General features: G+C 46.0%; 1 protein-coding gene across 1 annotated transcript; it reads right to left on the bottom strand.

Moving 5' to 3' along the window:
• Nucleotides 1–433: 433 nt before the first annotated feature.
• On the bottom strand, nucleotides 434–8,792 carry DNAJC25 (DnaJ heat shock protein family (Hsp40) member C25). The gene is made up of 4 exons (XM_054987187.1): nucleotides 8,377–8,792; nucleotides 2,546–2,698; nucleotides 1,643–2,113; nucleotides 434–755 (listed from the first exon to the last, which is right to left on the bottom strand). Exons 1-4 carry the CDS (start codon nucleotides 8,653–8,655, stop codon nucleotides 633–635), a joined length of 1,026 nt encoding a protein of 341 aa, XP_054843162.1. The 5' UTR covers nucleotides 8,656–8,792; the 3' UTR covers nucleotides 434–632.
• Between the last annotated feature and the right edge of the window lie 3,126 nt (nucleotides 8,793–11,918).

Genomic DNA, 11,918 nt, shown 5'->3' with positions numbered 1-11,918 from the left:
GGCTAGAGATGGGCACAAGCCAAAATACGAACCAAAGTTCGTGATGAACCAAGCTGGTTCATGGTTTGCAAACCGACACGAACGTTAGGCTGGTTCGTCTGGTTCATTTTTTGGTTCGTCACTGCAGACAGCCTGGCCCTGATCAATCAGTTTCCTAAGCAACAGGGGATGGACTTCCTGCAGACCTTCTGCTGACCTGGAAGTGACGATTTGCTGACCTGGATGTGACCTTTTCACGAATCAAATGAACCGGTTTGTGAACCGGGGCAGGTTTGTGAAAGTTCGTGGTTTGTGAAATGTGATGAACCACAAACTGCATGGTTAGTTTTTTTTCCTGGTTTGTGTCCATCTCTAATGAAGGCTATTAAGAGATCCACGTCAAATTTATTTTTAATTCCATTCCATATCCACAGTGGAACAAAACAATGAACTCTGATCAGCAGACTTGCTTTTATTTTATATATACATATATATATATATAAAAAGTCATAAAATGGTACTAGTTTCCTGCCTGATTAATTCCTGAGTTTTAAAAACACTGCTGAGAGACAGCAGTTAAACTCTGAATGTTTTAGGTGTGAATTCATTTGCCAATCAATGTGTAACAGGGACTGTACACATTACAGCGACGGTCAATCATCAATAAATGTCAGTCTTCCTGGTCCTTCCTTCCTCATCCATCGCCTGTATCTTTTCCATCGAGGATCCATCGCCATCTTTTTCTTCAGTTCTTCTTCTTGTTCTTGTTTGTAAAGCTAAAGAAGGAAAGAAGCTTTTAAGTGGAGGCAACATAATGCTAATTCTCACTGTGTAGCAAAGCATACATACTCTATAAACCAAATGCAGGGCTAACTAAAAAGCATTTCAGGATTGTGCAGTTATTCTGGACTGTGCAAGCACAATAGATTAAAAAACTAAATGCCAAATGCAGTGCAGGAGACTTCAGCATCTATTTTACAATGTTACTCAGTAGATACTAATGAAAAGGCTTCATGTGAAGGACATTCAAGCCGCTGCTGCCTTTTGAATTCTATTCATATATCCTTCCAAGCATTCCACGGGATCCAAGCCAGTTTGCATACGTTCAGTAGAATGAAACCAGCACTTGTCTTTCTCTCTGCACAACATACTAAGTAATATACAACATCAATTCTGCTAGTGATGTCAGCGCGATCCAAAGGCTAAGCTTTCATTGGCTGTTTGTGTTTTATTAACATAACACGCATGATGGTGATCGAGTGCTCTGTTCCTCGTTAAACACACAGTATTGTCTTCTGGCACATGAAGTGGCTTTTTAGGGCAGGCTGGCCCTTAAGAGAATCTCTATAATTACTGTTGGATTCTACACTTCTGGAACTAGCAGAAGGCTTTCTGAGGCTTGAAAGCATGTAATGAACTTCCACACTCACCAAGATCATTTGAAGAAGCCCTGCCACATATTCCATCTATTCAAAGGCATGTTCTGTGCCTGCTGATAGCAGGCTGCCTTCTCCAAGGAGTGGCTGTGTCTCCTGAACGTAATCCCCAAGGTTCTCCTGAGACTCGTAGCAAGCTAAGAGTTGACATTTTGCTTAGATTGTACCACTGGCTAAAGCAGGAGTCCCCAAATGTTTTTAGAAAAACATCTGCCAGCATTACTTACCTCATATTTCTCTCTTATCCAGAGCTGCCGTTCAAGAAAAGTCTCTTTCTGGTGATCTTCCAAACTGTCAAACTGAGACTGTGACATTTTCATTAATCTGCGAATGATGTACAGCTTCTCCTCTTCACCGTACTCTTCTCCTTTGACATTGAAAGAATAAATCCACCAACAATACCACGCTATGTACTTACATAGATAAACAGGGGCTAGGAGGATTTGAAATAAGAGAATGTCATGTATCTGAGGCTTCTGATAGCCACCTTTAATATCTATTTTGTTCTTGATCACATCTTTGATTATTTCTTCTTCTTCCTTGCGGATTTCTTCCTTGGACCGTCTGCCTTTGCCTTTTTCTTTGGCTTTGTTCAGTAAACCTTGTTGCCTGGCAATCTCAGTGGCTTGTATACGGTATTTTGGCACGGTTGCTAGGTAGTTGATAGCTTCATTGTAACTACCCCACCAGCTGAAGAACTAAAACATAAATGGTATATTAATTAATATTAATTAATTTATTCTTCCTATTGTACTTAGGATGTATACAGGACTGCATCAAGTAAAACTTGTCTTGCCCTGTTTTTGGATTCTCATAGCCTCAGACACACTCATACACCAGCCTCAGCCTCATACACACACTCTGAAGTCTCGTAGTCCTTTTCCCTACTTCCACATTCCACAGGCTGAAAATTTAGGGAATTTTCATATGCCACTAGCATGTATGACTCAAGGTCAGACAAACCCAACTAAATTTAAGGCCAAATAACTCATTTCCAGGTATTGAGCAGGAGGGAGGAGAAGCGGAGTCTTAGCAAAAAGAGTATTATTTACAAACTTTGTATAATAAGCAACTTATATTAATATTTTGCATGTCAGAAAGTAATACTGGAACAATCAGAGGATATTTACCTGAAAAACTGAGATGGCACAGACAGTAACCAGAATTACTATTCTGACGTCTACCTTGGGGGCCAGCCTTCTGCTATAATAGTGATAGTAATGGCGATAATACTCCTCAGGGTGATCCAACATATAATCGTAATCTTTGCGGGTTTCTTCATCCTGCCAACAGCAATTGGTTATATTTAGAAACATTCCACATGACAATGAGTTTAAAAAGTTAAAAGTTTAAATTAATTGCAAATGTGCTTTTGTAATTTACACCCCCATACATACAGAGACTTTCAAATTAAACTTGCAAACGAAGGCAGTAAATACTATTTATGCAGTAAGTGCTTCAAACAACAAAGAATTACGTGTCTTTACATTACTATCACTGTCAAACAGGCAAACTTACTGAGGAAGGTATTTATTTAAAGGGAGTTCACTTGTATTGTCTAACAAACAGCCCCAATCCGTAGTATACGTATTTGTTGTGCACATTAAAGACTAATTTCTCTCTCTCAAACATATAGTCTATACACTCAATGTACAGTGGGGCACAACTATGAACTGTGTGCACGCAAGTAAATTTAGCAATATATACATGCTGCATGTGTGGGTGCAGACTAACAATGTTTCTTGTTTCAACTACGCTTACAGTATTTTCCAGAAGAACTGATAATGGTTGAGTTGTCTTTTGAGCAGCGTCTGTGATTACTGGCCTCATTCAGGTGGGAAAACTATTGTCTTCAATGTTCCATCCCACTCATTACCATACAGAAGAGTGACCAAGAAACAGAACCCATGACAGGGCTGTGCAGATGCGGTCTCCAGAAACAAGAAGAGATTCATAGTTGGTGTACTTCTCTATCTTTTCCTAGGAGTAACTGGCAGCCATTTACTTAATTGGAAGAATTATGCACATTAATGATCCTACAGAGTCCTACACTCAGATTCTCAGTTGGAGCTCACAGGTATTAACTCACAGGTGGCCCCGCCCTCCCACTCAGCCAGCACCAGCAGGCGGGCCCAATAGGGATGGAGCCTTGTCCTGCTTCTCTCCTTCCTTCCTGGCTGTGGCTGGCCTAGCCCTCAAGGCGAAGCCAGAGAGTGACTCCAGTTACCGCCAGCTCTCTAGCTGGGGAACAGAGCCGAGCCGAGTGATGGGGCCCAGCCCGACCCCGCTGGGATCCCCTCAGACCCAGAGAGCAGAGGAGAGGAGGTGGCACCTCAGCTGCTGCCATGGTGAAGGTGTCGTTTAACTTGGCCTTGGTGCAATAGGAAGCCGGTAAAAAGAGGAAGGACGAGGAGGGGAAGGAGGGCAGAGAGCTGGGCTTGGTGCTCATCATGCCCACCAACAGCCAAATGAGAAGACCACTGCGGTTCTGAAGGAGGCTGGTTGGACTTTACTGCTGATGAGGCCTTCTTTTCGAGGGCTCTTCCAAAGTGGTTTTTACACCCTGAAATGCAGACTTGGCCAAGAACTGGAACTGGCTGTCCTGTCTCGGCAAGCCAAGCATCTCTATCTAAAATGAAACCAATGGATGCAGACCAGAATAAAGCTGCCTCCTTCTTTGCAGACTCACAGCCCTTCTTTGCCTCCCACCCTAAATCTGGGTCTGAAGCTAAAGTGCGCCTCCTAGAGCAGCTGTGCCTGACTTGCCTTCTCTCCTGCAGCAGAAGTTGAAGGAAGGCCTCCTTGTTCACAGAGGAATCTGTACGTGCAGAATTAAACAGGAAGCCTGGAAGATTTTGCAAAGTTTGAGTCCAGTGGCACCTTAGAGACCAACAAGATTTTCAGGATATGAGCTTTCCAGAGTCAAAGCTCTCTTCTTCAGATACGAAGGGTAACTTTCATTCTCAAAAGCTTACACCCTGAAAATCTTGTTGGCCTCTAAGGTGCTACTGGACTTCGGTCCTGCTGTTCTACTGCAGACCAAGATGGCTACCAAACTGAAACTTGTTTGATGCCACAAAGTCTCTTTTACTTTGTCCAAAACCAGTGCTTACTGGCCAATTCTAGAGGCTTAAGTTTTGATCCTCTTCATGTTAACTGGCTTGCAACCTGCTGATGGGCCTAGTTTTAGAGTATCCTAATGATGATAGATCGAAGCATTTTGGAAACGTTTCCTCCTGTCATCCTGACTTCTTAAAAATTGTTGTTTTCTGTTTGTGAGCCACCTCAAGCAGCTCTCTGTGCAGGTGTAAATATTCTAAAGAAAAAGCAAAGCTTGCAATTTTATATTCGCACGTCCTATCCCTCTGAGCCGCAACACTGTGCAGATCTTGTTTATTTGCCCTACAAAACTGGCAAATGGACTTCAGGCTATTGAAGTTGCATGCACAAAGTTACTAAGGCGCCGGGTTTGCCATTCCTCAGCTTCTGTCTAAAATGAAAGGGGTGGATGAGCCACATTTTCTTTGCGACACGGAGAAGAATAGAAGTCTATGAGAGAGATCCTGCGTTCGGGCAGCTTTTATGTATTTTGCAATTGTCTAAAGCACAATTGTTCCAAATGTTGTATGGTGTCAGATGTCCAGGTGCTTGTATAGGGTAATGGCTAACTGCCTGAGCTGAGAAATCCAGTCGGAATCGCACCTGAACCACAAGAAAGCCAGTCAGCATGAATGTAAAACAAAAGTCCAGTGGTGCCAAAGACTAATTTTATTTCAGTGTGAGCTTTTGTGAATCACTGCTCACTTCTTCAGATGTGGAAATCAAACTCAGAATGATTCTTATGTTTCTATGTTTGTAGACTGAAATAATTTTTTTTTAAAAAGGAGGCACGCTCAAAACTTTAATGAAAGCAGTTTTGGCTCACAAAGTAGATTTTTAGCTCACAACACTGCACAGCTTAGAAGGAACATTGGTGTGCACTATTTAAATCCTCTCTCTTACACCTTCCATCATACGGAGGAATATTTTGCATGCTATAGACAGTGCGGCAATTCTGTCTCTTGGCTACGCAGAATTTTTAGTGTGCTCAGTAGCTCACGACATTGAACATGCCCAGGAGATGGGAGAACCACAATGCCTCTGCTATTAGTTTCCTGAAACTAAGTCTGGCAAATGGACTGGAGAGCTAAGAGAGCCTTGTACCAACCTCTCCATCTGTTCATTCATATCAAGGCAGATAATAGGCATTAATATGAAAGAAGAGGCCTGGCTCCAGTTCCTGGATGTTCAACTAAGCTATGGATGCTCTAAGGTGGGTAGGAGGGTAAGGGAGAGGAGAGAGGTTCAGAAATGCAATAGTCCCCATTCCCCTTCAACAACAATAGGACTGTTGAACACATGAGGCCGCCTTATACCGAATTAGACCATCAGTCCGTGAAGGTCCGTACTGTCTACTCAGACTGGCGGTGGCTCTCCAAGATGTCAGGCAGAGGTCTTCTGCATCACCTACTGCCAGATCATTTAACCTCTCCAGTTCAGGGCCAAGTGGAAAAGAACGTGCAAGGTACAAGTTCATCCTTTCTACTCTATCTACTCAAATATAATCCTTTTGAGTAGCACCATTTTCTCTCTCATAATGTACACTCACTGTATTCATTTTATAGCAATACATTTCTGCTACTATTTGGTAATGATTTACTGATCTCCAACTCTACCACATTTTTGTTGACTGGAAAAATCAGACAAGATCAGTATACTTCCAACTCTATGATTCTATGAATTCCTGGGTGACTCGCACCTTACATTATATATTTTCACTTTTTTGCTTTCATTTTTGTTAGCAATTGCTGTGATGCAGATGTAACAAAAATCAGGCATATCTCAAGCTATATGAAAATTATATATAATAAATAAAAGGATAAACGTCTTATCCTATTGATGGTGGTTGTGGGTTTTCCGGGCTGTATTGCCGTGGTCTTGGGCCACGGCAATACAAGACCACGGCAATACAGCCCGGAAAACCCACAACCACCATCGATCTCCGGCTGTGAAAGCCTTCGACAATACGTCTTGTCCTATTACTTCTCGGGAGAAGTATTACTCACTATTACCTATAATTACTATTGCTGTTCAATGCTAATGTGTCAACAAGTATTTTCTCTCGTACTTCCTAGACCTAATGAAATTGTAAACATTCAATATCCTTTGAGTGAATTTATAACTGATAAATTCTCTCCACTCCCTGCCCCACCCCCACTCTTTTGGACCAGATGGGCTGTAAGTCTAAAACAATGGGTTAACTGTATATAATTGAAGGTGGAGAGGCAACTAGCAACTTCAGGACTTAGGTGGGCATTTCAATAACATGTCCAGTTGAAGAACTCGCAAATAAACATCTCTTCGTCACTGCCAGCACCAGCTAGAAATGGCTGGCAAACTGCCCATTTCCTAACCAGTCTTGACTCATTTTTCCAGACGTTTCCTGCAGAGATTTTGCATACATGACTCTCTCATGATTTACTTAGAAGTCCTGTTACATTTAGTAAAAATACTGAGACTGGCCAAGATAAACAGACTTAAGGGCACTCTTACGCCAATTTAGAATTCCCAAAACTAATAGGCAAGCCAATCAAAATGTTTGTTTTAATTCAAACTACACTCAGCCAATTAATATAATTAGGGGCCGCTACTGATACAGAAAACGTTTCTAATTCCTCAGATGTAATCAAAGATAATTAAATACATTGACGGTAACCTGAAGGGCTGTTTTAGGCATTCCAAAGAACTTGTAAACACTGAGGGAAACCTTCCTTACTTTTTTATGTGACACTGTGTGATGGTCAAGAACTGCTTTGAAATTGCCTCTCAGTTCAGAAGTTGTTTCTCATGCAGGTCAGCCATTTGTATCTGGTGGCTGCTTTTCCCGCTCTATAGAGACTTCTCCAATAGAGGAGACCTAACCTGGATAGCCCAGGTAAAAATGATCTAGTTAGACCTCAGATGCTAAGCTGGGTTAGTAACTGGATGGGAAACCTCCAAAGAAGAGCAGGGTAGCTTTGCAGAGGCAGGCAATGGCAAACCACCTCTGTTAGTCTCTTGCTATAAAAATCCTGCCAGAGACCTCATAAGTCAGCTATGACTTGAGGGCACTTCCCTCCATCACTGCATATCATCAGATCTCAGAAGCTAAGCAGGGTCAGCCATGGTTAGTAACTGGAGATCTCCAAGGAAGACCAGGGTAGCTCTGCAGAGGCAAACAATGGCAACCCAACCCTGTTAGCGTCATGAAATGAAAACCCTGCCGGGGTGGCCATAGGTCAGCTATGACTTAATGGCACTTTCCTCCTCCACTACCTATCATCAGATCTCAGAAGCTAAGCAGGGTGGGCCTTGGCAACTGGATGGGAGACTTCCAGGGAAGAACAGGGTTGCAGGAGCAGACAGTGGCAAACGATTCCTGTTAGCCTCTTGCCACGAAAACACCTCCAGAGATCGCCATAAGTCAGCTATGCCTTGAGGGCATTCTCTACCACCACCACCACCACCACCACCAGGTGAAGGCGGGTACCGGAGGCTGGTGGGCATCAGGCGCTTCTCCTTCGAAACAGCACAAACCATTCCATGCGTGCTCCTCACACGTTTAATATCAAAGTCCGGTGCCCATTCCCCTTCCTCTCCTTAAGTCCTGACCTCTGCCCGAGCGCCCTACGTGCAACACGGGGCTGATGTTCCTGCCCAAATCGACAGAGCGGTCCTGAGGACAGGAGGACAGACCCCGCCCCGGAGCCCCCCGAGCCCGTGGGCAGGGGCGGCGGACTTGCGGATTCACAAGATTCAGACCCCGCCTCACCTCCTGAGCCCAGCAAAGAAGCGTGGCCGCATCGCCTGGCGCCGAGTCTTACCGGAGGGGTCCGGCCGGGGCGGGAGGAGGGCGGGGGCGGTCCCGGCCCCGCTCTCTCACCTTGAGGGTCTCGTAGGCGGTGGCGATGAGGAGGAACTTCTCCTGCGCGTCCTCGCCGCCGGGCTGCGGGTCACGCTGCCGGTCCGGGTGGTAGCGCAGGGCCAGCTGCCGGTAGGCGCGGGCGATGTCAGCCTTGCCGGCGTCGCGGCTCACGCCCAGCACGTCGTAGCACACCAGCTTCCCGCAGTACAAGCCTTCCACCAAGGCCGCCGCCGGCCGCGGGCACAGGCACAGCGCGCCCCACAGCGCCAGCCACCGCAGGCCCCTCCGCAGCGCCATGGCCGTCGTCAAGGGCGACCGCCCGCTCCCCCCCTCGCGCCCGCCGCCACGGGCCTCACGCGCGCCACGGCGGCCCAGCCGGACCCTTCCCGACGCCAGGCCCGGCGACGCGCGCGAGCTCAAGGGGCGGGGCCAGCGCCCACGAACGTGGACAAAGCGGACGGGCCGGGCCGGGGCGTTGGCCAGACGTTGGCCAGACGTCGCCCGTCGGCGGAGACAGAAACCAATGGGAGAGCCAGGGTGTGATCGGGAAGGGCCAATCGGAGAGCCGGAGAAAGGGGAGGTGGGCGGGAGGGTAGAGGGAGACGAAACATGGGGAGGCGTGGTTTTTAAGAGCGGGGGCGGAGCCTTACACAAGAAATGGCCAATAAGGGCGCGAAAGAAAACTCGTGGGGGTGTTCCTAAAGGAATAAAGTTCGAGGGAAGCGGGCTTCGGGAGGCTCTGCTATCACCTCCCGGAGAGGGTTCCCGGATTAAAGCACCAGGCGACTCCATATAAAGCAGCAAGGACGGGCTGAAAGTCTCAGGCTACGGGAGGAGGGCGGAGCGTGGAAGACTCACGGGTGCACATTCACAGCAACGCGCCCCTCTGTGCCTTTGTTATTTTAAAAAAGAAGAACACGGCCCGATTGGCATAGGAGAGAAAGGACGGCTTTTACTTATTCTGGATTCAGCAATGCATCTTTTGATTTACTTTGCTTGCCCCTCACTTTTCTCCACAGCGGGGACCCAAAGCATCTTACGTCATTCTGTATTTTATCCTCACAACAGCCCTGGGAGGTGGGTCAGGTGAGAGTGTGTGACTCTCCCAAGGGGGCCGCGCAAGAGAGGTCCAAACCTGGGCCTTCCAAACATCCCAGTCTGACACTTCCTAGTGATGCATGGAGAGCCACATTCACAATTACCAGCAACCCCAAGAGCCATGTGTTTGCCACCCTGCCAAACACACACACACAATAAAATAAGCTATATCATATAACTATCAGTATCATCTTGTAAAGGCCAATGCCATGTTCAATGAAATCTACCTACCTACCTATCAATATTAAGCAGGTAACTATAACTTTTTAAATGACCAGAGTCGTGTATGTATGGCTGTCTGCTTGCCGCTGTTGAACCTTAGCCAGCCCTTGTGTGTCTAAAATGAGATGAAAGGCTTCCCTCTCTGCCTTCCTGCTCTCTTTTATCAGCATGAGGCACAGCAAGCTGGGCAAGAGATCAGGACTGCCAATATGTGAAGAGCTACAGGTCAAAGAGCCGTCTGTGGCACCTGAGCCACTCAGTATCACCAGGCTGACTACTTAAATCGCACTGGTTTAGGGCCACTAGCAACGCACTGGCATCACTCCCTACGCACCTGGAAATGATGCATGTCGCCAAAGACTCTCTGGTATTTGGGCAAAATTGTGGTTCAACCACAGAATTTTGCCCAAATATCAGAGCATTCCCTGGTAACATATTAACTCCTTGGCACATGGAGACAGACATCAGCGTGTCAGGACCTGCCCATCTTCCCCCCAGTTTCCTGTCCTCCTCCCGCCCCCCGCCAGCCAACTGAGCAGCAGTGGGAAGCTCTGGTTAGTATCCTCCACCAGGACCAGAGTAATTGCAGCCCTACACTGGTTGCTGCCTTTTTGTTTACAAAAATGCTGACGTTTAAGAGTGTGTGCCTCTAAGAATGTGCACAGTTCCCTCCAGGGAAAAGAAATCTTTTTATTAAAAGGGTGTGAGAGGAAAGTACCTCTGAGTGCATGCCTAGTAAAGGGAATATCTTCTGTTATTTCGAGAAACTGCTGATGCATTCTATGGAGTCTGACATACTGTGCCTCAGTATCAGGCACCATAGGCCTCATTAAAGTTGCACCCCTTAAGACCTGTGCTAAGATGGTGTTCTCTTGGACTTGCCCTCTACTCAGTGCTGGCCAGGGCCTTTTTTTCAGCTGGAATGCGATGGAACGGAGTTCCAGCACCTCTTGAGAATGGTCACATGGCCGGTGGCCCCGCCCCCTGATCTCCAGACAGAGGGGAGTTTAGATTGCCCTCTGCTCCATGCGGCGCAGAGGATAATCTAAACTCCTCTCTGTCTGGAGATCAGGGGGTGGGGCCACCACCCATGTGACCATTTTCGCCAAGGGCAATTTAAACTTTAAAAAAACTCCCTCCTTGTTCCAGCTGACCCAAAGTGACATCATTGTGCAGTCCTGAGTTCCACCACTGAGTTCCACCACCTCTTTCCCCAGGAAAAAAGCCCTGGTGCTGGCTATTCATCCGCATTAGCTGCTGCAAGACCCTCTGTACAATCCTAATTGTAATTCTGTTTAGGATTGCACTTCATTTGGAAAGGTGGCAAGGATAAACTTGAGGGGCAGAATGATGTAAGCTGCTTTGGGTCCTCATTCGGGAGAATAGCTGGATATGCATCTCTAAATAAATCACAGCTCAGTACGGTGAAGGCCAATAGTCAAAGGGCTGAATAGGAGACAACCCTGTTCTTTAAATGGGTAGGTCATGATGCTATTACATGTCCTTAAGAAAGGGGGACTGATGTAGGATTTGGAGCAGTTTCAGTGCCATCCTAAAAGCAGAGCTATGCTCATTGAAGCCCACTGACTTCAGTGGATGTGGAATAGTATAAATCTGCTTCAGACGGTCACTGTACATCAAGGACGGCTCTTTGGAAACTTCTGACAATAATGTTAAAAACTTTTGGGACACATTCTTTAAAAACATTTGCTGCCTCCCTGTGCCTTCGCTACTCTGGAGGATTAAACTTGTTGCTTTTAGTGTGGATTTTTTTTTAACAGCATCTAATCTTGTGCATGTTAGCCTCAACTGTCTATGCACAAGTTAAAGAGTGGCCTCTTTAGAATAAGGCTTTTTGCTTTGTGAAAGGCATCCATGCTGTGATAGGAAAGGAGAGAGAGTGCAGCAACCTGCAACCACACCGCTCGGCTCTGAGCGCTGACCACGGCAACGCCAGAAACCAGGGAGGCAGAACACGGTTCATTTGTGAGACTTTCCAATCTGTTCATTTCTGGAGTGTACCCACGAACAAGACATGAATTCCAGATTTTTGCTTCATAAAAGATTATTAATTAAGGAGTGGCTCCACAAAACATGAAGCATGGCACTATGCATTAAAATAAGAAATCCTTATTGTCACTAAATATTAAAATCTGTCTATCTAAAACTTAAGAGCTAGCAACCTACGTTTCTCTAAGTGGTTTCCGTTGTTGCATAGCTCACTCATCCCATCAGAAAGT

The sequence above is a fragment of the Eublepharis macularius genome, chromosome 8 (assembly GCF_028583425.1).
Source record: "Eublepharis macularius isolate TG4126 chromosome 8, MPM_Emac_v1.0, whole genome shotgun sequence".
In the NCBI taxonomy this organism is placed as follows: domain Eukaryota; kingdom Metazoa; phylum Chordata; class Lepidosauria; order Squamata; family Eublepharidae; genus Eublepharis; species Eublepharis macularius.
This window is presented reverse-complemented; position numbering and strand designations above follow the sequence as displayed.